General features: G+C 39.4%; 1 protein-coding gene across 4 annotated transcripts; it reads right to left on the minus strand.

The window, feature by feature from the left end:
• Positions 1-27,419, minus strand: col21a1 (collagen, type XXI, alpha 1). 4 transcript variants are annotated; one of them, XM_068328183.1, is made up of 29 exons: positions 27,362-27,419; positions 21,306-21,433; positions 20,591-21,151; positions 20,295-20,460; positions 19,982-20,210; positions 18,102-18,272; positions 17,223-17,300; positions 15,934-16,017; positions 14,789-14,851; positions 14,350-14,403; positions 14,213-14,266; positions 14,061-14,114; positions 10,423-10,476; positions 10,276-10,329; positions 10,151-10,204; positions 9,370-9,423; positions 7,870-7,914; positions 7,502-7,555; positions 7,355-7,408; positions 6,382-6,435; positions 6,136-6,207; positions 5,863-5,898; positions 5,415-5,459; positions 2,030-2,062; positions 1,792-1,938; positions 1,619-1,673; positions 1,341-1,532; positions 1,187-1,264; positions 1-1,052 (listed from the first exon to the last, which is right to left on the minus strand). In XM_068328183.1, exons 2-29 carry the CDS (start codon positions 21,400-21,402, stop codon positions 865-867), a joined length of 2,880 nt encoding a protein of 959 aa, XP_068184284.1. In that variant the 5' UTR covers positions 21,403-21,433; positions 27,362-27,419; the 3' UTR covers positions 1-864. The 4 variants fall into 4 exon arrangements, 3 of the variants coding, with proteins under 3 accessions (XP_068184284.1, XP_068184283.1, XP_068184285.1); XM_068328182.1 differs by lacking the exon at positions 27,362-27,419 and adding an exon at positions 25,111-25,231; XM_068328184.1 differs by lacking the exons at positions 1-1,052; positions 1,187-1,264; positions 27,362-27,419 and adding an exon at positions 25,111-25,231 and having other exon boundaries at positions 1,410-1,497.
• Between the last annotated feature and the right edge of the window lie 559 nt (positions 27,420-27,978).

Consider the following 27,978-nt stretch of genomic DNA (forward strand, 5'->3'; position numbering starts at 1 on the left):
TCTAAGTAAACCAATGGTTGAGATGTTTTAATTCTGGCAAAAAAAAGGGAAGATTCGTATAAAAGTCTCTTTAAGGAAAGTTGTTTATGACATGTCATTCCTGAAATACATTGTTATGACCCTTTTCATAAATAACAATATACTAGCTGCAACAGGAATCAAAAATAAGCCCCAAGAACAGAATGACTTAAAATTTCATGATAAAATGTCAATATCCTCTTAAATGATGGAACATTTTACTTACTTGTTTGAAGAAAAAAAAAATTGTATTGTAAAAGGGGTTAAAGTATTGTTTTAACTTTGGTGATACATATATGATTGGCTGGTCCAAAAGCATTTCAGAAGTGCCTGACAGTCAGACTGATACCTTACAGCAGCTCATGATCAGCTGAAAGACATCACCTCACAGTCTTATACTGAAATGGGCCAATATTAGACGTAATGTTTGGTGAAATAATTTCAAAAATAATTATTTATCTTTTCTATTTAAATGAGCATACAGCACTCAATTAAAATGCATTTGAAATGTATAGAATGACATGCAATGCAGCAACATCAAGGGACAATATGGGGAAATGTGTCAGCCACACTGACCAGAGAAAGTGAGAGGAGAGAGAGAGATCTAGAAATGTTGTTCAAGGTGTTCAGATGAGAATATTTAACATTCAGTTATAAATTCTCATTATACAAATTTAAATCTCAAATCAGGTCACATGAATAATGATACTAAATGCGATGGAATGTATTTGAGTTGATCACATATTCGATCTTTCGCGACAGAGAAGCTGTAACGATGAGATCTTCCTGAGAATGGTTTGCTCCTCATCAGCTCCGGACTGGAGCCTGCACTGATGCTGCATTGTGTCAATAGTTTGGCCCTTTGCTGTACGGATCCCGCCTCATCATGCTACCGTAGCACAGCGATGGATCACACACCCCAGGCTGACCAGGGATGCCAGGATTACCACTCTTCCCTTCTGCTCCATCTAAACCAGGGGGTCCAGTCTTACCTGGAGGACCTGGTTCACTGTACCCCTGTGGACCCATGGGACCTGTGGGGATAAAAACAACAAGCCATGATCAGCTCAATGTAACTGTATTTAGTAAGAAATAGTATGAATATACACATGCCTTTGATAAGAAATGTGAAAGATGAGTGAAACAGACTAATTGCACATATTTTTACCTGGAGGCCCTGGTGGCCCTTGTTCTCCAGGGATTGTCTGACCAGGGCTCCCCTTCTCACCATTCGAACCTGGTTCTCCTACAAACACAAGTGTACTTGCTAAAGTGTTCTGAAAGCTTTAATAATATATTCTATACTCAGATTCTGGTTTTACCTTTAGGCCCATTGATTCCAAGCCGACCAGGGCGACCGGGATGACCCGGCTGTCCCCTGGGGCCACTAATTCCAGGAAGACCCACGAGTCCCTGGGGCCCCATTGGGCCTGGAAGACCAGGAGATCCAGGCCGGCTTTGACATCTGGTGCAGCTGCTCTGCTGGTTGCCAAGCAACAATAAAGGCAGCTCAGCTAGGGTGATTGAAAATGAAAGGATTTCAGATGTGAGATGAAAACTCACAGGATCCTATTGTCAGGAAGTCCATAATAATACTCACACTGAAGAATCTCTCTGCAGATTTGCCGAATATGATTGTCTGACATTTCGCTCGCCTGGATTAGAAAGTGATGGAAGGTTTTCAGTGAGTGTAGACTCTAGTGTGTTGTCAGTGTCAGACACAACATTATAATAAAATATGTGTAACAGTAAAATAAAAAAAACCAAACATACAGATCTCCCTTCAGGTCCAGCTGGGCCAGGTAGGCCTGTGTCCCCCCTCAACCCACGAGGACCAGGTGGGCCCAATTGACCGGACAGTCCAGGATGTCCTGCTTTACCTTCTTGACCTCTTTGTCCCGGTTCCCCTGTTGACCCTTTCTGGCAAAAAATATCACCCCAGTGTTAGCAACACACACAACAATTCAGGCTGGATGGAGGTAGAATGATTAATGCATTTAGCTTAACATACCTCTCCCTTTAGTCCCACTGAGCCAGTGGAGCCCTGCCAATGGAAGACAGGATAAGTCATTATACTAAAAGGTATTGGGACAACACCTCCAAAAAGTCCCGACAACCTTTAAAGGTGTTGTTTTATGATAGTAGAAAAACATTTTTTAGACCTAAAATGCACATGCAGATGCTCGGGGAACACGTAAATCTAGAAGATATTGGGGTTTAATGTGGAAAAGTCTTGATGGAAGCCTGACTCATGACCGCTGAGTGTTCATCAAGATGTTGGAGCACCACCTGTTGGCCAAATAGCATCACGTTTTACAGCATCACAGGTGGATATATCATCATGTGTCAAATTGGGTTAATGGGCTCCTGCCTGGGTCAAACACTGTGATGATTTATGTCAAATAGGTTTTCAACATCTTAACAAGATAATCTTGACAGGGTAAAAAAAATCTTTTGACTAAAAAAAGTAGAATATACATAGCGGTTAATAAGAAGTCAGTGTGTCACAATAAAATAATCTTCTTCTTCTTTTCCTTTCGGCTTTTCCCTTCAGGGGTCGCCACAGCAAATCAATTGCCTCCATCTAAACCTGTCTTCTGCATCCTCTTCTTTCACACCAACTACCTTCATGTCCTCTTTCACTACATCCATAAACCTCCTCTTTGGTCTTCCTCTAGGTCTCCTGCCTGGCAGTTCAAAACTCAGCATCCTTCTACCAATATATTCACTATCTCTCCTCTGGACATGTCCAAACCATCTCAGTCTGGCCTCTCTGACTTTATCTCCAAAACCTCTAACATGTGCTGTCCCTCTGATGTACTCATTCCTAATCCTATCCATCCTGGTCACTCCCAAAGAGAACCTCAGCATCTTCATCTCTGCTACCTCCAGCTCTGTCTCCTGTCTTTTCTTCAGTGACACTGTCTCTAGACCAAACAACATCGCTGGTCTCACCACAGTTTTGTACACCTTTCCTTTCATTTTACCTGAAACTCTTCTATCACACATCACACCTGACACTTTCCTCCACCCGTTCTATCCTGCCTGTACATGCTTCTTCACCTCTTTTCCACACTCTCCACACACTTTCCCATAACTTCATTGTATGGCACAGCAGCTTAATTCCTCTGTAGTTGCCACAACTCCGCACATCTCCCTCGTTATTAAAAATGGGCACCAGCACATTTCTCCTCCATTCCTCAAGCATCTTCTCACTATCTAAGATCCTGTTGAACAACCCAGTCAGAAACTCTACTGCCACCTCTCCTAGACACTTCCAAACCTCTACAGGTATATCATCAGGACCGACTGCCTTTCCACTCTTCATCCTCTTCAGTGCCCTCCTCACTTCATCCTGACTAATCTTTACTACATCCTGGTCCACAACTGTCACCTCTTCTAATCTTTGTTCTCTCTCATTTTCCATGTTCATCAACTCTTCAAAGTACTCTTTCCATCTTCCCATCACACTACTTGGCACCTGTCAATAGACTTCCATCCCTATCCTTAATCACCCTAACCTGCTGCACGTCCTTCCCATCTCTGTCTCTCTGTCTTGCCAACCTGTATAGATCAGTCTCTCCCTCCTTACTGTCCAACCTAGCGTACAAGTCATCATAAGCTTCTTGTTTGGCCTTTGCTACCTCTACTTTCACCGTATGTTGCATCTCCCTGTACTCCTTTCTCTTCTCCTCAGTCCTTTCAGTTTCCCACTTCTTCTTAGCTAACCCACTCTCTGTATACACTCCTTTACCTCCTCATTCCATCACCAAGTCTCCTTATCTACTTTCCTTCCAGATGACACACCAAGTACTCTCTTACCTGTCTCCCTGATCACATTAGCTGTAGTTGTCCAGTCATCTGGAAGCACCTCCTGGCCACCCAGAGCCTACCTTAACTCCTTCCTAAAAGCCATGCAACACTCTTCCTTTTTTAGCTTCCAGCGTTTCGTCTTCTGCTCTGCCTTTGCCCTCTTCATCTTCCTCACCACCAGAGTCATCCTACACACCACCGTCCTATGCTGTTTGGCTACACTCTCACCTACCACTACTTTACAGTCACTGATCTCCTTCAGGTTACACCGTCTACACAAGATGTAGTCTACCTGTGTGCTCCTACCACCACTCTTATAGGTCACCCTATGTTCCTGCCTCTTCTGGAAGAAAGTATTCACTACAGCCATTTCCATCCTTTTTGCAAAGTCAACCACCATCTGTGCTTCTGCTTTCCTCTCCTGGATACCAAACCTGCCTATCACCTTCTCATCACCTCTGTTACCTGCACCAACATGTCCATTGAAGTCTGCACCAATGACAACTCTCTCACTTATAGGTATGCTCTGCATCACTTCATCAAAGTCCAGCCATAATTTCTCCTTCTCCTCCAGCTCATATCCTACCTGTGGAGCATACCCACTAACAACATTGAACATCACACCTTCTATTTCTAGCTTCAGACTCATCACTTTATCTGACACTCCTTTTACCTCCAAGACATTCCTAACAAACTCCTCCTTCAAGATAACTCCTATTCCATTTCTTTTCCTATCTACACCATGATAGAACAACTTGAACCCTGCTCCTAAACTTCTAGCCTTGCTACCTTTCCACCTGGTCTCCTGGACACACAGTATATCTACCTTCCTCCTCTGCATCATGTCAACCAACTCTCTACCTTTTCCTGTCATAGTTCCAACATTCAATGTCCCTACTCTTAGTCCTATACTCTTGGAGCTCCTCTTCTCTCTCTTCTTGCGAACACACTTTCCTCCTCTCCTTCTTCGACCAACAGTAGTCCAATTTCCACCGTCGCCCTGTAGGTCAACAGCACCGATGGCGGTCCTTGTTAACCCGGGCCTCGACCGATCTGGTATGGAAGTCATAGGTTTGATTGGCATCTTTGATTTGGCAAAAGTTTTAGGCCGGATGCCCTTCCTGACGCAACCCTCTGTATTTATCCGGGCTTGGGACCGGCATTGTAAGACACTGGCTTGTGTCCTCTTGTGTCACAATAATATAATAAAAGAGAAAATATCCGATACAAACACTATCGTGACCTTGCCGGGTCACAGGTCTGCTGGATCCTATCTCATCTGGCTATGGGTGACAGGCGGCGTACACCCTGGATGAGATGCCAGCTCATCATGGGGCCACACAAAAGACCACACAAACAAACAGCAATGCACGCTCACGCCTACAATCAATATGGAGTGATCAATTCATCTAAGCTACAAGTTTTTGGAGGTGGGAGGAAGCCAGAGAACCCTGAGAGAACCCACAAAGACCTTGGCAGAAGATATAAACTCCACACAGAAAGGAATTGAACCTGGAACCTTCTTGCTGTGAGGCTCCCCAGCTTAATCTTCATAGCATTATATGCTTATCATGGAAACTCACAGGTTTGCCAAGCGGCCCAAGCTCTCCTTTTACACCTGCCATTCCCTGGTGAGAAAACAGATTTCAAGTCATGGATAGATACTATAATTGTGTAACACATAGTAATATAGGAGGGCAGAGTAAAACATCCATTCCAAATGTAGTAATTAAGTCACAGTAGTATTGTTGGTTTTTAACAATATTTTAGATACAACATGTTAACGGTCTTTTGATGATTGATTACAGTTTATGATCATGAACTCTTTCATAAAAAGGATCAATCTTGATTTATTGGAGAATCAGCAGAAGCATTAAGTTAAATTGTCAAAAAGATAAAATGTAATTTAGTTATGGTTTTAAAAATCAATTATTTTACAAACGGGGAACCAATAAATAGTAATATTATCACATTATCACAGAGAGGTCTAGTTGTATGACGAAGGAGGGATGATGTAATCTCAAATCTCACCTTCTCTCCTTGTTTGCCTGGATGTCCGCTTTGTCCCTTATAAGAAGTGAAAAATGGATTAAAACTCGATAGCACTCAGCTCTGAGTTTGATAGGTCATTGACAACTGATAACTATATATCACAATACATGCTGTAGATATTATTTATTGTTTTAAATAGTTATTGTAATTTAGTAAAGAACACAAGATATACTTTTTGATCACCACAATGGAAAAGGTTTGAACATGATGGGAGGGAGAGTCGTGGCAGTGTAACGTCACTGGTAGAGATACCTTGCTGCCCTTCAGGCCTGGCATGCCTGGGTATCCTGGCTGACCTAGTCGTCCTGGTTCCCCTGGTCTCCCCTTTAATAGATTCCAGTTTAACTTTGATAATTAAGTATTAGATCACACTTTATTGAAATCTTATTGCAAGTAAAACATCCCAAAATGCTTTGCATTTTTGATGAAGATAGTACAGCGTTACGTGTTTTGTCAGAAATAAAGTCATCTCTCTGGATTATTTCAGTGGGAACACACCTCAGAGCCTGGTGTCCCTTGTATCCCTGGACTTCCATCTTCTCCTTTATTCCCCTTGATAAAGAAATAAAATTTGAAATAACATCTTGACCACATTGTATCACCGACTGGAACATTTTAAAGAGGTTTGGGTGTATTAAATCTCTGTGATTTATTTTGTCTAATCATCATTTCTTTACTAGTTGAGCTAGACTCTTTAGATGCAGTCAAAGTATCATCCCTAATCTAGTTTTTTCACTTATGTGCTATACATAATACCAATACACACTGTCTTGCTGAAGGCAAAATGCTTGGATATAGTGTCCATCCAGACCACTAGCGCCCTTGGTTGAATTTATTCACTGACAAGAACTGCACTGCAATATCCATGTTTACGTTATCACCACTATTTGGTGAACAGATCATTATTTATGTGGAGGTACATTTTTGGAGCCTACAGAGATCAAATGAAGCGGTGCTGGTGATCAGGGCGGCTTTCTGTGTACTCACTTCTACCCTGTGGTAACAGAGGATTGAGATTCAACTTAATCGAACTGGTGACACTGAGCACTGCAGCCTGCAGTGCATCATTTATAATATGACACAGGGCTTGAGGATGTGCTACCATGTTGTAGGATCAGCCATTAGTCAGTAGCTGTTTCACAGTCCTCCACTGTGCTGATTTAAATAATTTGCTTTGTCTCTGTCTTGTCAGTTACTAATGCAGGTTATTGATCTGCTTCGTTGATTTGTTGAAGTAACAGTTGAGCTAGTATGCTCACAACTGTAATATTTATGATGAGATGACATGAAATGGGATGAGATGGGATGAGATGAGGTTAGATGTACCTTGATTAATTCCACATGGAAGAAAACACAATTTGACAGTGCAAGGAAAGAGGTAGCAGTGTAAAGTACAAAGAATAAAATGCAATAATATGCAGAAAATGCTCAATAAAAAAAAAGGGATTTCCTAACAGGGACAAAAGATTACCTTGGGTCCAATGGGTCCTTTTAAACCAGGAGAACCAGGTAAACCCAAGTCACCCTACAAGAGAGAAAGGAATGGCTTTTGTGACTTTTAAGGCTCAGTGTTACAATAAAGCAGCATTCACCAATTTTCCAACATCTGTTAACTGACTGGTGATCCAGTTGATCCTTTGAAGCCCTTGACTCCAGGTAAACCAGTTTCACCCTTAAAAAAGAGAAGAATGATTCACAGCAACAATTAACAGTCCCATCCTGTCCTGCCAGCACTGCTGTTCGTAAAGATGTTGATTCAGTACTGTTACCAACTCTGTTTCTCATATAGTTACTCATAAAACTTTAAGTGATAATGCATTGTACCCCCTGACACATGTATTCTACCATAAAAATGTTAAACAGATTGTTATAGTACGTGGCCGATGTTCTGAGAGAAACAGCAGAAATATAGTGTTTGAAAAAATGCCTAGTGCCTGAAAAAATGTTGCATTTATTTTAGGAATATGTTTTTGAGTTGCAGTTCACCTTTTGTCCCATTGGGCCAGCAATTCCTGGCAGTCCAGGCATGCCCTAGGAGGGAAAGGATAATAATAATAATAATAATAATAATAATAATAGTAATAATAATAATAATAATAATAATAATAATGCTAAAAAGTAAAAGAAAAACATGATATGAATTATTTGTGCTGTTAATTTTTACTTGTCAATCCAGCCCAGAATATAAGAATAAATATGCACTAGCATGACATACAGGAGTTTTGCAATATTTAAAAGAAATTGCATTTTTAATGAAACTACATTTTCAAATGCAGTTTTTGAAAAGTGATTGCCAAAACAGGTTCCAGTTAACTTTGTCTCACAGTGAAATAATTGCTTTATTGTGTCAGTAGTAATTCAGCTAATTGCCCAATAACAGAACTAATGAAACTCACACGATGCACCTATAAATGTCTGGAGCTACCTCCTCATTGTTCTCGCTGCAGTCATACAAAAATGAAAAAAAAAAAAAAAGGTTATTTGAATTCATTTCCTTCCTTCCTACCCAGAAGAACTGAGTGCTATCGTCATCTTTATATAATTAATGAAAATATACATCACATTTGAGGTGTTGAGGTGTCGCTAACTCTGATCTGTTCTAGTTGGAAAACATGTCAGTTGCAAACAACTGACTCATTGTTTGCACTCCCATCACAAACCTTTGGACAACACTTAGAATCATGACCAGTGGAGTGGAGGTCCAGTCGAAGCACAGTCCTCCTGAATTAGATTTTCCACTGCTTTTCCTCAACAAGTTATATTTACTTCCATGATATAGTCAGAGCCTGAATGTTACATAATAGGGTTATACTGGGAGGACCTACCTACCCTTTTTACTGCTGGCAATGAACTCTCTACTTCTAAATGCATGTAAATATTACCTACTATTGTAGTGTATGTGCAAATAGTATATTGTTAGTGTGATGGCACATTTGATATTTCACTCAAACACAATAAAACTTTAACATCATCGCGGATTTTTGGTAGGCAGTCATGTGATACTGTACGCGCATTCTATTGGCTGACGGCAATCAGACGTGCACTATGTTTTGTGAGTCTCGGGCTTACGTCAGACACAAATGTGCTTTAAACAGGCTATTAGAGTGTGGGAAAAGGTAATACAGATAGAAGGTGGCTTAATATTAGTATGGGAAGGGTTCATGAACATTTAAATTACCGTAAATAATAAGTTAATAGTTTCTCATTCTATCACAGAATTCATAAATCGTGTGTTTTTTCAGGAACGCTTTACCTACAAAGAATGAGGCCGCACATACACAGTGCGGCTGGGTGGGAATCAAACTGCCTATCTTGGAACATTGGACGACCCAGTCTACCACTGAGCCACTGCCGCCCCAATTTATACAAAACCCTCAAGTTTTTGGACTAGACGAAAAGAAATAAGAAAAGACTGATGGCTCAAAAATCCTGCGAATACCAAATACCAATTATGAGCAGTGAGCCGTGATGGTGTTTATGACTCACAGGCTGGCCTTCCCTCCCATCAACACCTGGAGTACCTCTGGCCCCAGCGTCTCCCTTAATATATTGGAAAAACAAAACAGTGTTAACGGCTGTGTTGATTCTCACTCATTAATTATAGACTAAAACACATAGATGTTTTGAATGTAGGATAATCTGATGAGTATTGTATTAAATTAATCAGGTAATCATTTAACCTATAGCTAATTCTTTCAAATTTGTTTTTTAAATGTTCATTTCAGTTTTTCACAGCCCCAAACCCAAAAGAATCTTCCATCCATCTGTGAACAATGCTACCCTCTACACCACTGAGCCACCTCAAATTTACTGTAATAGAATTATAAAGGAAAAGAATCAATACTTAGATTGAAGAGGCTGCAACAACAACAAAAATGTTTTTTTCTGCTCGAAAAGGTACTGAATCAATTATCTCCACCAAGCAGCTCACTTTTTAAAACCATGTTTATCATTCTAGCCGATTATCGAGATATTTGTCATTTTTTAAAATGCTTTGGCCAAATAATTGCTAATAAAATAATTGTCCTATTAATTGATAGATTTTATTTAATCAAAATGTCTAGTGCTGAGCTTTACTCAGATGAAGTCTCATTTATTTAATGGGTCATGCTGGATTTAGCAGACAGACATCTACTGTATATTCAAAGGTGGACAAGGTTCCATTGAGAATGCGCACTTTTAACCAACCTCATTCCTCAGGCTATTATTCTCCTAATCGTGGATGAGTTTTGGATTAAACTCCTCAGTGCTGTCAAAAGAAACAGACCTTTAGACCTGGTCTCCCTGGTAACCCATCTTTTCCATCTCTACTAGGAAGGCCCTGGAATCAGAGAAAATAATGCCACACACTGCAAACATGTTCTCTGGAATTCTGGATAGTTTTATACATACAGGTTCTCCTGGGTAACCTGGTGGCCCAGCAGGTCCCAATCTTCCTTTGTCTCCCTGGAAAAATCATGCCATCCCATGAAGTATGTTACATGTCTTGGGTTACGATCAACTGAATGGTTATTAAGCTGTGAGGAGCAGCAGTCTTACCACTTTACCAGGCTTTCCCGGTAACCCTATAATTCCGGGGGATCCCATGGAACCCTGACAAAATGAAAAAAAAAAAAAGCAAATTATCTTTAGGTATGATCTAAAACTGGTTCCTAGTTGGTGGTGGAATTTCTGCCCCAAGTTGAGGTGTAAGGATTTTTGACCTGATGTGCTGCAGCCAGGGTGCTAAATCTAAAACCAAGAGAACTAACTCAAAATACTGTAACAGCATTTCAAAACAAGGATTGTTGCTAGCATAGATATCGTGTGTTTCCTCAACTCAGGTGTGCAGGATAAATGTACATCCTTTATCATTTGGACGATAAAGAGGATTTCATTCCCGAAGGTGGGCTGTGGATTTATCAATGTACTCCAGTGAGCTGTATGGAGATACATAAAACACTAAGAAAACAGAATGCAAACATATGCAAGTGATTTTTTTTTTTTTTACTTGAATGTAGGCCTATTTTAAAAACATTAAGGACACCAAGAAGGCAAAAGATTGTCTTTGTGATATGTTTATGTGTGTATAAACAATTAACAAATCATTGCAATCTTTTGTGACTGTTTTGCTTTACAGTGTTCTAATGTTTTGGTGTTGAAAATAATACTTAAAAAAGTGTTTGTTCAAAGCCGATTAATGATTTTGTGAACATAACTCAGTATCATGGATAGTGAAAACAGAGATGTTTCTAATTAGTGGTTTTTCCAGCCTTTTGTGTCCTTTAAGCACTTCTGACTTAAATTAGCAGGCGTGGTTTCGATCTCTATGTCCAAGCCAGGAAAATGAGACTATACCCATGGGTGGTCTTACAATATGGGAACAATTTCGAAGAAGTGGATGCAAGTGTGTTTAGATCCAAAGAAAATTTTACTCTCAATGAGATGAGGATCCCATCCAACTCTGAGAGATGACCAAGAAACTGTCTGCTGGTTAGTCTTTTGGAGCTCAAACAAAAAATTGAAGTTCAGATTGTGGAGGAGCCAAATGTATCAGAGCTCCTTACTGTTGTATTCATGGTTGGCGATTTTGTTCATTCAGTCAGTAAATCAGTCCACAATTTTAATCCGGACTGAAATATCTCAACACTTGTATGTGTGGCTATAAAATGTTATAAATGCTATTGCCATTCCCAGAGGAGGAAATCTGCCAGTTATGGTGATCTTCTGAATTTTCCATTTTCAACACCAGCAGGTTGACATTTCAGCTTTTGGGGAAAAATACACATGAAGAAGATTGGCACGAAGCTTTGAAAAGATGTTGATATTTAGCTCCAAAAGAGTTGTAATATTCCTGGTGATCCTCTAAGTTTGCATCCACAATAGTCAACATTTGCTAGATCATGAACTTAAAAAATCATATGCTTTGGACATTTATTGCTGTTACTCATTATGATTTTTGATGAGTAACGGTTTAACATGACTCAGTTGTAGGAGTTACTATTGACTGGTGTGTTTTCTGCTCAGTGCTGTCAATATTTTACCCATTTTTCGAACATGTTTGACTAATGTTTTTATGAACAGTTTTACATGCAGGTTTTGCCACATCTACTTTTATTTACCAATGAAAAAGGGATGTAAACTCACTCTCATCTCAGGAGAGTTCAGGATTCGTTTGTTTGTTTTTTAAATTTTTTAAACTGCCCTAATCCTCAAAAGGAAATTAGGATTCCGCTCAACACACAGGTTAGTAGTTGCATGCATAAAGTATATGTATAGTGTGAACAGGCCTGTAATACACACACACACACACACACACACACACACACACACACACACACACACACACACACACACACACACACACACAGGGTGCCTGTGGGCATGCAGGTGAGGGGGAAGTAGAGTGGCAGGCAGCTCCTTCATGGTGTGCCTCCAATGAGTAATCTGTAAAAGGGACGGCGCCTTGCTCAAGGGCGCCTCACTCAAGGGTGCCTCACTCAAGGGTGCCTCAGCAGTGCTTGGGAGCTGAGCTGAAGCCTCCCCCTGTCAGCTCACACTCCTGGGCGGGCAGGATCTGGAATTGATCGCCAATTCCCGATCTTGGAACATTGGACGACCCGCTCTACCGCTGAGCCACTGCCGCCCTAATATGCCTGGCAGGTTAAAAAAAAAAAAAGTGACACATCCTAGTCAATGAATTAAACTGTAATGATGACACAGGATGACTCACATCAGGTGAACACCTGTCTGGAGAGAGCTGAGACAAGAATTTGTCATATCAGCCAGCTGGTAAGGGTGACTGGGGGGTGGGGGCGGGGTTGCACTGACTACAAGATGAAAAGATGCCACTGAGGTGATGCAACCTAGAGAGGATGCATCACCTCGTCGTTCCTCAAAATGGCACAATTGCAAATGTTACCCAGATGAATGTTAAAGTGACCAGAGCAATAAGAACGTTTGGGTTAAAACTGTAGATCTGTCAGGTCTCTGCTTGAATCTACTGTGATTGGGATCTTTATAGCAGCAAATCTGGTTTTACCCAATTCTGCTCCTTGATTCATAGTTTTTATGGAAATGAAAAAAAAATTCCATAGTCAGACAAAATGATTTGAACACGTGGTCAGGATCTGTCTCTCTTGGGATTCACTGCCCTGATTTACCAGACCAGAAATTCTCTGTTGTGACTGATAAATTACATGCGGGGAAACAAGTTGTCTTTTTTTTTTTTTGCTCTAAAGAGACTGCTTAAAGACTTTCTGACCTTTGGAGTTTTTGTTTTGTTTCTAATAATACGCAGCTAGAAGGATCCAGTTTGGCATGCGCAACAAAACACAAAGATAATCAACTTCCAGCTCTGAAACGAAACAATCAGTTATCTCACAGTAAAAAAAAAAACTTCAGTTCAGCTGCACTCTCCCAAAACATGTTTTGTCTGGCACAACCATAGCTACTGATGCACTAAATCATTTACATGTTCCTTGTAAATCCTATAACAAACTGTGGTGGACAGCCATCTTGCTTAGAGATCATGAAACATGTTTTCCAGAGATTAGAGATTCTCATTCTCATTCTCAACTTTACGTTGCCTCTAAGTTAGCATTAGCACTTGTATGACTTGTAGCCCATAGGACCAAAGTCAACGAAGTCAGTGGATTGTTTTGTGAATAATTTGGAGCTTTGAATGTGTGTTTGTTTGAGAGAAACAAAAAGGCACGTCTGGCTCCTTCAAAGTATCAAAGTGAGATTTTGAGCTTTTTCAGATAACAACAGAACAAAAGTTTAAAAAAAATGAACATATCTATAGAATCTTTGGTAGCCTTCATTCTCTCTCTGTCCTCTGGTCCCCCTGTATAAAAGCTGTATGTTTTCACTTTCCTTGGGGAACGGGCTTTATGTTTATAACATATGGTTTATAGAATGGCTGATGCTGCAAGGCTCAAACAGTTCCAGCTGATGTTTTTAGCAGGGATTTCCTCTTAATTCTAAATTTGATCTCATAAAGATTTACCTTTACAATTCACTGTGTGCTTTTAACACTCTCTTGGGTTTTTTTTTCTACATATATCCCTGTAGCTGTGGTCAAACAGTGATCCATTATCTATGCTCAGATTACCTTTTAAATTAGTCATATTGTCTAATCTGGATGTAATAATATGAAACAACCTTGCAGTCACTATGTATGAATAGTTCACCACCTTCTCTCCTGGTTGTCCAGGCAGTCCCAGTAATCCAGTCATGCCTGTGTCACCCTGAAAAAACAACAACAATCAAACAGATTTATATTACACAAGTACTGAGCGGACACCAATGCTACAGCACAACAATGAATGCTATTAAACGTTCTTACCGGAACCCCAGGCCTTCCTTGCTCTCCTTTGTACCCAACAGGTCCACGAGGCCCCTGGTAGGAGCATGAGAGGAAACCAGCTTTTAATTTCCTCCTATTGTTCATTTTAATGCGCATGAAATCGAGGTGAAATTTACCTCTACTCCAGGAGGTCCTGGTACCCCCGGACGTCCTCTAATACCAGGGATACCCTATAGATTCAAAAGGAAGGAAACATAGGGGTGAACATTTCAATGAACTGTGAGCATGTAATTTAGGTGATTGTAGGCTGCTGGGATTCTTTAACTGAGGCTTTTCACAAGACTGTAGCACATGTGGTTAACTTTTAGTGAATCACTGCCCTGCCACCAGTGGGAGTAATCAATGTTTTTTGTTTTTTACCCACTGGAAAAATAAATAAGCATGTTTACCACTGTTATAGTTCTGAAGCAGTCCTGACCACACCAAATTAACAAGCAGACATCTCTATGACTTAATGGTTTTTTGGCATTTTCTCAGTTGATAATTTTCGAGGCCTATGACAGGGTTGTTGGCATTTGTATATTATGTTTGTATATTAAACTATGTAGTACTCACAGGCTTACCATCAGCACCGACACGTCCGGGCCAGCCAGCTTTCCCAGGGTTTCCTTGTTCTCCCTAAGGGAAGTGGAATAAAGTCTTTTAAATCAAGCTTAACTAAATAAGTTGTTAGCACATGTTGGAAGTTAAGCGACTCCTTGTCAATTAATTACATTTAAATCTGTTAATAATATCTTTTCTCATGTGTAGACTGTTTTAATTTATCTTCAGTTCATGATGTGCAAGCTCTGTTTGTTTACAATAAGATACACTTTGTGGGCCAACAATGAACATCTGCAAGCCAGTGATGATTCCAGCACGATGGATATGTTTTGTAGCAAAAGCAGTAAAAGCTCAGTGGGGATCTTATAAACACAAACATCCCTGGACCCATCTAGATTTCATTAAAAACAGTTTTCTTCCTAAGGCAATAACGGTCCATGTGGAAAGCTTTTATGACCGGAGCTACTATTACTTGGATGACGCCCTGTGATCAATGTAGGTAGAGATGTCAGCCTTGTCCCTTCATCCTAACCAGTTCTACTCAGTAGAAACATGTGCTTTAACCACTGACCTATTGATAAACTGATGCATTTAAAGAGAAGCATTTAACTGGAAAATGATCCATTTCCCTAAAGCTGAGCTGTACAGAAGATATCTCTACACGGAATCCATTTAATTATGTACCATTCCTCGGTATAAATCCATCCATCTATTTTCTTGTACAAGAGACCTACGGGTGACACCCTGGATGAGATGCCAGCTCATATGAAAGACAAAAACCGCATATGCACACACTTAAGTGAGCAATTCACGTAAGCTGCATGTATTTGGAGGTGGGAGGAAGCCGGAGAACCCAGAGAGAACCTATGCAGACACGGGGAGAGCATAGAAACTCTGCACAGAATCAAACTTGGAACCTTCTTTCTGTTAGGGGACTTCTTCATACTGTAAGGTATGAAGACTGGGAGCTGGACAAGGAGGAGTAATAAGCCAAAGCAGAAGCAGACTCCCTTTCATGTCTCAAATCTTAGTGTGTGTTCGTTGGATGGTTTTCCTTGTGGAATTGTTTACTGCTTGTCATGTAAAGCAACATATGTATACATGACCAAGAACAAAGCAGAAATATGCCAAAAATGTTTTTGCTGGACATTACTGACCTTTATTCCTGAAGGTCCAGAGGGTCCAGGAGGACAAACACAAGGTTGTGGAGTAGCTTCAGTGTAATCAGGACTGTTGGAGCACTGAAATGAACATAAATAAGCTCTAAAAGACATTAGGCGAAACCAGGCGGCGACAGCACAAAAGAAAAGAAAAGCTGTTCAATCACTTTAAAAACACAATAGTTAACAGTAAATGCATTTATTCACTCATTCATTCATCATCTACCACTTCATCCGCTGTGTCGGGTTCTGGAGAACTGGAGCCTATCCCAGCTGACTGATGGCATGAGGGGGGGGGGACTCCGAGCGCGACGCCAGTGCACCGCAGAGCCACACAGAGACAGACAAACACTCATGCACACACTCATACACTACGGGCAATTTGGGACTGGCCAAATAACTTGAAGCGCATATTTTTTGAGGTGGAGGTTATTTAAATTAAAACAGGGTACAATTCTCTGGTTACTGCGCTCTACTTTTCCATAAACGATCTTGGATCTTTAGAATGTTAATTTGGCTTGACATCAGCACCTAATGATTAGCAGTCATTTAAAGACACAATCAAACACTCATTATCATTACTACAGCCAATACACTTCATATAAAGTTCTAAAATCATATATAATTTATTAATCATATAAAGTTCTAAAATAAAATTGCTTTACGTAAAAATGAACTGCTATTAAAAGTTAATAAATATTTTATTAGAAAAATGCTCGCCCAACACATAGAATGTATAAAATGTAAGCTTGATATCCTGCTGTTTTAAAAAAAGATACTGCATTATTTTATCAAGACAAATGTCTGATCTTCCACAGATTATTCAAAATGAAAACTGATGAATGAACTTTGAAAATCAACTGTTAATCATCCACTGAATGGCATGCAGAGATAAGTGCAGTGTTGGTAGCTGGTAATTAATTTAATCTAATCTTGTCTCTATTATTTGTAATTAATTGGCATGAAATTAAGGATGTTTATCTGGTGGGATAATTAATTTGTAAACCATCAAAAAAAGCTTCACACACATTTAGAACCAGCAGGCAATAAAAAAGGTAAGAGCAAAAAGCCCTAAGCTGCAAGTAATTATTGTATAAACAGTGACTTAAATGGAACATATTAATATACTGCAGCATATAGAAAGAAGTCAACTCATGAGCAAACTCTGCATGTGAGAGCAGAAACAGATGGAGCTGAATAAGGTGAGAAGTAGGTGTGAAGAAGTTGTCTTTATTGCTTTTGGACTGAATGAAAAAGTGCACAGCCAAGCAGACTGGTATACTCACGACTCCTGGTATTTCACAAGCAGTCTCTCGGTTGTTCTGCTCTGGATCGCAGTAAATCCGAAGTTTCTGTATTTCAAACTAAGAATTTAAGAGAATGTCTAGTTTAAAATTGATTAGCATCTGTTGAAAATTCCAAACAAGCTTTGAAACAAAGTAATTGTAAGGATGGGATCATTTTGCGACAGTTTGTTCAGTTTTATCGGTGGCAAAGCTTTGCCACAAGTGGATTAAATTGGTTTAATTGTTCGAGGGAGTGCTCTGCTCCAACGCTGAACTGTTCTATCATTTCACGCTTTTCTGATAATGGCCCATAGATGTTTTCAATTCAGTTATAATGTCAGTAGATGTGATAGGGTACAAAATGATTTCATGCTGAGCTGTATTTCATGCTAATGTCCAATCTTATAATGGATAAATGACATTAGTTCTTTCCTCTCTTTGAAGGATTATTTTTTTAGAATACACAAGTCGTATGAGTGATTATGTATCTATTTCTTTATAGCTATTTTAATCACAGAGCAAATTACAACATAGTGTAATTGTGATTTATTACAAACACCTAAAGCCATAGGCATACTTGGCATAAAATGTGCCAAATGAAACAAATAATTAAGATTAATGAGATTATGTAGACAAACTTTTACTATGGGTTTACGTTCCACAGGGTCCAGCATGTCTCTCAAGAGGCTCTAATAAACTTTGCAGTAGTGGTGTTTTTGCTGTTTAAAATGATACAAGTTCACTGTTTGCTGAAGTACTTTTTAAAGACAATTACAAATACAAAAGTGCTTTCTAGTCAAGCTGATGTGCGTTTGGATTCTCGAAGAAGCAATAACAAGCACTACATTAAAATAGATCTGTTGATGTTAATAAACTTACTGGCGCTGTTGTGTCCTTCCTGACGTATTTCCCAACCTGGGTTTTTCCGTTTATAAAAATTCCAACGGGCGGCTCCAAGGACTGGGTCTCAATTTCCAGGTCATCAACAAAAAGAGTGGCATCCTCTTCGGTGACTAGCAGTCTTAGCTGGTGCCATTTCTCATCAAACAGCTTGTCGTTTCATACACAAAGAAGAATAACCAGTCATTAATTCATTTTGTTGAAAAATGTTGGCAGCATGCTGATGAAGACATGAGAAACAAACCAGCAGGTATTACTGTAATGGGGCGGCGGTGGCTCAGTGGTAGAGTGGGCATCCTATGATCAGAGATCGGCGGTTCAATTTCCGCTCCTGCCCAGCCACCCTCGGAGTGTGAACTGACAGTGGGAGGTATCAGCTCACCTCCCGGCCACTGCCGAGGCGCCCTTGAGCAAGGACCCGTCCTCTTACAAGCTGTTCAATTTGGGCGCACCATAAAGTCGCTGCCCGTCACTCTCCCTCAACTTTACTAATCGCATGTTTACAGGCCCCTAGTGTATTGCGTGTTTGTTTACACATATATGTAAAGCCTGAGTGTAAAAATATTTTCCGCGTCAGGGATTAGTAAAGTTAAATTTAATCTTTAATTCCAAATTAATCTTTAATCCTTCAAAACAGGAAACAGGAGTAACTGATCAAATAATAAATGATCAAGATTTTGAGTCATTATTTTAAGTATGGAGACAATTTAAACGCAATAAAATTCCATCAAAGTTTTATTATCGTACATGGTGAAAAGAGCTACATGGGAAGAGGTGACTGTTTTAATAAATGTACGTCACATTCATTACCTCTGTTATAATATATGCTTTAAATACCTCAGTCAAACCTTTAATATCTATTGGCCTTGAGAGAATTACAGGAGCCATATTTAAAAAGTAGAATTACACATACCTTTACCAAGGCCGGTCACCTCACGTCTACACATCTGGAGATTTGTTTTGGCATAATGAAGGAAAATGTTTTGAAAGTACCTTTTTATATCATGCTTCTTAAACAAAGACAAAGCTACTGTATTGGTATTTACAAAAAGCTTGATTGTTTCCTTGTTTTGCTCATGGTCCATGCCTAGCGTAAATCAATGCAGTGCTTTTTGTGTAAAATTATAGGTGTAATTTTAGGATTCACCCCTTTATTCAGACCCAGACCAAAATGGAATGGGTTGTCTCCTTGCCCATTCCCTGCCCTTCAACCATGTTACACGGAAATCCATTGGGTAGTCTTTGTGTACTATTCTAAAGAAAATAGCACCTCAAGAGTCAAAGGTCCACCAAGGCAGCTGAGTTTCCCCATTATGTCATTGCACCAATAAGCAAAGATCCTATGATAGTTTGTAGACTGTGAAGGCCAAGCTAGAATGTTCCAGGGTTTATCCTGAACCCAAGCCTTCTGCTCCAGACATACTGCTGAGCCATAAGTCCCTGAAGTTACAGTTTTGTTTCATCCTTCCATGAAAAGCATCCCAAGACATCTGCATCTCATCTACATGGTTTTAATCATACAGAAGCCAACTCATTTTGTGCTTTCAAGTCAGCAGTGATGTATGTCTCTCAGTTTGGCATGGAGCCCTTATATAACTTGAGGCCTTAACAGAAAAACCTCTGGGACTACTGCTAAAGTAATTCTCCTGTATAGGGTTGGCACACAACATAATCTGATTTGTAAATGTGTTCCTTTATGAGGAAGGACATTCAGGTGGTTGAATGATGTTGAAGGTGCAGTATAGGTCATACTTTAGTTATGTGGTTAGTGGTTTTCTTTACCCAACAATATTTTAACAGACAGCACTTAATGCAATGAAACTTAATTGGCATTCGACACAACACATAGTTGTATTTACCCTTGTTGTCTGATGTGAAAATGAAACCGTTTGAGTTTCTCTTGGTGCTTTGCTGGTTGTCGTGAACTTGACTGTGCGGTCCAGTCCATTTAGAGTCACTGCCATCTGAGGTTCTCCATCACGTGTCTGTATTCTCCACATGTCCCATTCTTCAAGTACTACTGATCCCTCATACCTCAGTGTGGCCACAAAAACATATGCTGGAGGCAGCCCATCAGGAAAAAGGGTCCTAGGTGATCAAAAAATTAAAGGTTGTAGAAGTGTGAATACAGGCATGATGAGGGTTCAGAGAAAATAAAAACAGGATTTTTACCGTGTTGCTGCACTTAAGTCGACATGAGATGTAACTTCATAGGCTTTAATACCATGAAATGTCCCCTTTGTCTTCTTGGCTTTTTTACCCAAATTTAGATGTAGCAGAATATCAAAACCCTTCTCATCCCGGAAATCTGTAGAAATTCTTGCTGGACAAACAATCTCTGCAGCCGACAAATACAAAGAAATGGGGGGAAAAAACACAGGGACAAATAGAATAACAGGAGAGAAATGTTTGGCCTCTTAATATTCAAGTAAAATAACCTCCAGCTGTCCAGGGCAGTAGTTACTCACCTTCACATAATTTCTGCCGTATGACCTGTATGATCCTGGAAATGGCTTTGTAGTCCTCGACAGAAAAGACATAAGTTGAAAATGGTTTGTTAGCAATGTCCCTCAACTCAGCCTTTTCTGTCTCTGACCCAACACCAATTGCAAAAAGAATTACTCCTTTTTTCCTTGCTGCCTCTGCTGCTTTCAAAACCTCATCTTGAGACTTTCCATCTGTAAGGACAACAGCAATTCTGGAAATGCCTGACGGGCCACGCTCAGAGAGGCCAAAGAGTTTTTCTGTAGCAAACTTGATGGCTGCCCCTGTCCTTGTGTTTCCCCCCATGTATTCGATGGACTCCATCGCCTTGATGAGGTCTTTGTTGGAGGAGAACTTTCCCAGAGGTATTTCCAAAACAGGGTCATCGCTGTACTGCACAACTCCAACCTGGGTGAACTTCTGTCCAATGTTGAAACTTGTCGTTATGTTAACAAGCCATCGCTTTACTATCTCAAAATTGACATCTTCAACACTCCAAGAGCCATCTAGAATGAACACTAAATCACACGGTGCAGTTCTACAACCTGAAGCAGATGGAAAACAAACAACTTGCATAAAACTCAGCAGATGAAATCCATTTATAACACATTAAATTACTTTTCCAAATTAATTTGACAGTTTTTCATCGGACGACACACATAACAAAGCATAAATAAATAAAGACAGAAGCACTCTTACTTCGCAAGTCTTCATCTTGAGCTTCACTAAACATATGGAGAAAGAGGAGGCACAGGCATCTTAACACACAATGCAAGGATGTGGCTTTGTTACCCATTACGCATTGGGACCTGTTTCCAATAGTGCACCTAGTGGAAAGGAGAAAACATGCTATCTATTGGAGGGAATCAAAAAAGATAATCAGGCATTTATGGCATGTTAGTCTTAGTCTAACCTTGACAGGAGTTAATGTCTGAGGATCACCATGCTTGTTTCATTACTGGAATAACCTGTTTCCAATTTTCCTGCATTCACCCAAAGGTTTTGAGATGAAACATTTACCATATATCTCCCTACGTGCCTTTGGTGTTGATTCTACTGTCAGATTCTGCCAACTATTAATGAGCCCAGACAATAAATGATTCCACTACTGTTTACACATTTGTAATGGCAGCATTGAGGTCTGTCAAGATAATGAAACACAACTCCTTAAAGCATTGTGACTGTTTATCATTGAAGTCTGACAGCAGGAAGTCAAACATTTCCTTCAGCAAGTTATTTTGAATATTGTGTTATTCCGTAATTCAACAACTGGTAGATCTGACATTGTCCCATATGAATCATAGGGTACACTACCAATATATGAGGACAAATAAGGTATGACAATATTATATACTGACAATCCGGGAAGAATCTACTACTCTTGATGTTACTAGAGACGCCATGCCAGTGGGGCCTGTTTGCATATTTTTAACTATAGATAGATATATACTTTATTGATCCTGGAAGAAATTCAGCATATCATCTGTTCACAATAAATACATAAATTTATTTCCTACATATTTACCTGCTAATGTAGCTTTATGCTCAGACCTCCTACATCCTCCAGGTGCTTTGTCTTTCTAATTCTGCTGCACATGCTTCCCTACAACTCTTTTCCTTTCAAGCCTCATCTACAACATCCTCACATGATGCTGTCAACTCTACTAAATAAATAATATACTGAACCTCCAACCGCAACTGCCCTCAAAGTGCTGCTCACCGTTTCCTGTGGGATTATCAGTTTCCCTAAATCTGCTATTACCCAACCAGCACCCCGTTGGCCCATAGTCAGTTCCTGTGCCTAAAAAGCTTCACTTCTATGCTTTTCCTCCTCATGGATATAATCAATCTTAATTCTTTCCTATCACCAGATGAAGTACAGTACTTTAAACTAGTTGCAGTCAGAAGCTGCTAAACCACTTAGAGTTGTTTTGTCACCTGGTGTGTCATTCTTGCCCAGTGATTATTTTACACTCTGGTGAGTTGGCAGTTATGAGAGGATAAAACCTTACATTTGTTGACACTCATTTTTAACTTGTTTCCACTCATTCACACTTTGACTTCTATGTTTTAAGTTACTCTATGAGCCAGCCCTGCAGCACTGCCTCCCTTGTGCTGACGTTTCCACTGAAACCGTATGACTGATTGTCTTAATCCATCACTACAGCACTGCATCCTTCTTTATGACTTCTCACTCTACACCTGCACTAAGGTTAAAGGGAAATCATAGTTATATTTTAGGCTAAATGATTCCTAAACTACTGGCTGCATTTCCATGATGTTTGATACAGACGTCCTAATGGCACCAAATCATGATCCCCTGACTTTGCAACCATATTGTCAGTTTTTGTTAATAACCAGAAGGTGCAAAACTCATATGTTCTGCATCACATCACGTGACTTAGTCAGTATGCACAAATGCCAACATTTTACTTGCTAAATATCAGGATGTTAGCATTTAGCCTGCTGGTGTTAGCACTCCATTAAAGCAGTTGTGAACAATGACAGCATTTTTTGCATTGCAATATAGAGAGATATGTTTATGTTCATGGAATCAGTGATGGAATAATATTAGCAACAAGGTGAAACATTGAGAGGAAACATATTTGTCAATATTTAGTTTAAAGATTTCATGTGAGTGGACCTTTTCTAATTTGTACGTGAAGTATTTCCTGCAGCTTCTTTTACTGTCGTTTTAAATATGTAACAGATTCATGAAAAAAATTGTGGTGAATAAATATCAAACATGTTATATTCAGCTTAAAAAGAACAACTTGATGTAGGACATAAATACGAAGGAGCTGAATTTACAGGTATCTGTTTCTGCTCATGACTAATAAAGGTCAAAAAAGGGGTGACTTTGTTGTAACCTTTGACCTCCAAAATGCTTTTTCTTTTACTGCACTGCAGCCAAAAGGAGGTACTACTCTCTTGTCCTGTTAGAGAGCTGGAAGAGATTGCTGGAAAACCACAGGCAGGCTGCAGTCAGGATGACCTTCCTCTATTGATTTTCCCGAAACTGAGCATTTCTACACCTCTGCCCGCAACCCACAAAATTCCTTTACACTATCAGACAGTGAAATTACTGGAGTGGACTGGGACTAAACATATGCAGTTAAGGATAGGGAAGAAAACTGCTATCCAAAGAACAAAAGAAATGCAGGAATATGAGGGTTTGTTATAATGTTTTGAGCTGGAATTAATGTGAAATACAGCAGAATGAATAGGCGCTTTTTGATTTTCAGGTTGCTATCAGTCCCCAGTGCTCTCAGATGTTACTGTGGTGGCACAGACACATATTTATGATAAATAAATGACAGAACTGTAACACAGCTGTGCATAAATACTGAACAAAATGTACATCAAAAGTCTGGGTCAAGCCTGTGTTTTGTGATAACTCTTTGACAAGTACTTCATATAAAGCTATGATTCACATTATTGTAGTCCCAGCTGGATGAGCTGCTCAGGAAGCTGCTGAACAAATTACTTCTCACTACTTCACACTGGTCAACACTGAGTCATCACACAGATTCTGACCGGTCTCATATTCTATACATGTTGGATGTTATTTAGTTAACAGCGACTACAAACCTGTTTTAGTCTAATTAATCTCATAGATTATTTCTCTCTTTGCTTTGTGACTGTAAATTATGTCACTTCCCTTGAACTGTTAAAGTTCTAAAGCTTTAAGCATACCCCAAACCTGACAAAACACACTTGGTTTTCAGGGCGAACAGTTGCCAAGATCTGGGCAATTTTTCCTGCCAAGTTCTACAAGCAGTATCAGAAAGGAAAGACTTATCAGTGACTTTCTGTAGAAATCTCTTGAACCTATCTTAATAGTTTAACCATGCCTGGTAAATGCTACTTCATATGAATCACTTTGTGCCAACACATTTCCAGACAAATTTCTCCTTGAATCACGAAGACTATGTTCCTTATTTACATGCACTTCTTACATCTGTACAAACTCAATGACTACGATTTATACAATGCTGCAACACAGTGTCCAGTTAGCTGCTCAGATTCAAGGGATATGAAAATAGTATCCCTTCTTTTACGATAAGTGAAAGTGGCCAGGAAAATTTTGAAAATGATTCCACTCATTCTTTGCATGGCAGCAGAATAAACAAGGGATTGATAGCTGAGCTTAATGTCTTCAATATGTTCCTGTGGCAGCACAAAGTCAAGACCCCCTCATAAATAATGAGAAAATGCAAAAACATTTGTACTATGGACAATAAACAAAAGCAAAATCTATCAGCTGCCACAATGAAAACAATGAAATAATCTAAAATCATCCCAAGAAGAACATTTTAAAGACTTAAAACAATGACGGTAGATTACAATATCGCTATCTACCCAAAAAGAAATATGACAAGTGAATAAGAATCTTCATGCATTAAAATAAATATATAATACAGACTGAAAATAACAAAATCATAATTTTCAGAACTATAATCGTTTGAAACACAAACATGAAACAAAATGATCAAAATGTTACCAGTATGTGTCCAAATCCTTGTGTGAATCCTGTTATTCCTGATCAATATTGTTCAAAGCTCTAGGTTAAAACAAACATTTCAGGAGAAGCGCACGTTTCTCTGCTCAGTGAAAGCCCGCCCTTTCCAGCAGCAGTGTGTCTGTCCAGTTTCTAGCCTTCTTCCTCTCCAACCCCCCACCCCTGACTCCAAGCTTTTACTGGCCTGCAGCCACCTTCAATCATCATGGGTGGAAAGTGGAGAAGATAAGGAGAGAATGAAACAGTAAAGTGCCAGCCCATCTCTGACAGTCCAAAAGAAAAGAAAATGTCGGGCCAAAGACTCCAGGAGCTGAGGTTTGGATCACGCGAGGGTTGTTAAGGGTAGAGAACATGGTGTTTTCTGGATGGAGACACAGCACCACCTCACTCAAAACATTTTAGAATAATGTGTGTTCATGGTGGCTTCAGCAGGTCTTCAGACACCCGTTAAGGTTCTACAGAAGCCCACTCCTTTATGAATTTCTTTTTGTCACTCAAACAAGGTGTGAAAAGCTACTGCTGGCTTTTTGTGTGTGTTTTTTTTTTTTTTTTTTTGCTGCACAAACAGATGGAAGTCATTAGGAATGGAAAATTGAGTCTATTGTGTGTAAAGCAGGAAGATATCACTTTGATCCACTTGTAAGAGATTTATCATGTACTCTATGCACGTGTGAAGTTTCCTGAGATCTGTCCTGTACTTCAATTTTTAATTTTTTAAAATTACAGTCAGAAAAACATGAAGACATTTATATATAACAGAAAAATAATGTATATACAACATAATAATAATCTTATAAAAGCATGCATGTATAGAAAATACAAGCTTTGTGCTGCTTACATGTAAATGCATCAGCAGTAATTATGTAATACTACTGCATAAAATTAGCCATAGAATTATCTTGCATTTGACACTAAGAACAGAGATGCCTGTTGACACTCATCACACTCTGGCAGATCAGGCAAGAGATACTGAAATGGTGTGAAATGGTGTTTGTCTAGTCAAAATAAATTTGGATGGATTAGGCCTAAAGGCTCTTATTACATTATTGGCTTTAACACATACGTTTGACAATAAATTTTGTATCGTTTCAATCAAAAATCCGCATTTGATTTGCTCACAAAACAAGAAAGCTGAAGTTATTATTTACAATCAAATTCAAAGGTGATTAACTCTAGTCTAAACCTTGTTTAGATTCTCCGATAAGGGAGCGGTTGAGTTCTTCAACATGAGTTTTCCATCTCAAGCCATTTCATTTGTATCCTAGTTTAAAAACTGTGGCCTCAAGAAGTAAAAATAGGCTCTGTTTTATAAAACAAACTTACGATGTGAAGGTTCTTTAAAACATTTTTGCATTGCCTTTTTGCCAAATGCTCAGAATGGAAGTGGTTTGCCAGAGCCCAGAATAATTAAAATGTTGTGGGTGAAACCAGTCTGAAGACTGTTTAAGGTAAGTTAATGAAATGATTTGTTAGTGGTTTGCACAAACGAAAAAGCAACCATTATGACAAAAAGGAAGGTAAACCTTGTATCAGCCATAAATTGAGCACTTCACTTCTCCTACTGCTGAAGTACGTTGAATATACTGAAAAGTTGTGAAGATTAGTTTAATGAAATCCCCAGTTGGACCTAACTGCATTAGTGCTTTGCTCATTTTTACGTCTACAAATCACAGTAAAACATTTAGCTTATTACTCACGTCAACTAGAATTTACAGTCTGGCAATTGCTCTCAAAGTTTTTAAATAAATTCCTGAGGCTCACATAAAACTCTAATAACCAAGTTCTCTGCCATCACTTTGAAGCTCATTTGCGCCAGGTCGTTTCAATCAGCTCACTTGCATTAAGCCATATTTATCATGATGATGATAATAATGATAGTTTACCATAGACATAAATAATGAACATGCCAAAGGCAACTGGTTCAGCCCAGAGAGAAACTTCAGAGTATAATTATGCATTACTAATAGTTTCCAAAGGTGATCACAGCATCCTCCACCGTCACAAAGGAGGTGGAGGATGACGATCAGCAGTTGATGGCACTTTTGGAGGAAACAACCATGAATTAGGAAACACACCAAGGACAGACTCGTGCAACGGTGTGGAAGGGTTTCTCCATTACATGTAAGATGTGAAGAAATTTTTGTTTCTCGAGTCCTCCATTTTTTACTGGGCTCCTTTCCAAATATGCAATGAACAGGAATCAGACAAATGCCCCAAAAGGATTTTGGCCTACCTTCAATACAGATAGAGCTCATGTCTCATGCCTTCAATTTCTCCATTCCAATTGACCCAGTTGGATAGTAGCACAGGCCAGGAAGCAAATCAGCTCTGTGTTGTTGTGAAGCAACAGCACTACAGCAGCCTCTGCCGAGCCATCACAGCGGAAACATTGGGGTTTGTCTTACTGTTTGTTCCCATCACTACAACAACAGCTGAATGAGAGCAAGCGCAGGTTTTGGGTCATTTACTTTCCTGTTAACTAAGATTCATAGTCTGTATTGTCCATTGAGGATTTTTTTTGTGTGTTTTGAAAGGAGATTGCAATCAAGAATCATTATAGGTATAGGATTTAAAAGTGGGGAATTCTGGTTTCATCATAACTTGTATCTGTGGAGCGAATATTATATTGTAAAAACATCCACAAATTGATTGAAGTGATGTTATGTTAAAAGACAGTGACCTCTTTATTCTGCCCGGTGAAAGGTCATCATTGGGTCCAGGCACAAAAAATGACTTGGAGCCTTCTGCAGATTTTGAGATTGTGGATTCCTCAGCTTTTTTGAAACTATGCTGTGTAGAATAAAGCAAATGGATTTAAATTTATTGTATAAGTTTCCAGCTTTTTTGAGG

This window comes from Antennarius striatus, chromosome 11, assembly GCF_040054535.1.
Source record: "Antennarius striatus isolate MH-2024 chromosome 11, ASM4005453v1, whole genome shotgun sequence".
Taxonomy (NCBI): domain Eukaryota; kingdom Metazoa; phylum Chordata; class Actinopteri; order Lophiiformes; family Antennariidae; genus Antennarius; species Antennarius striatus.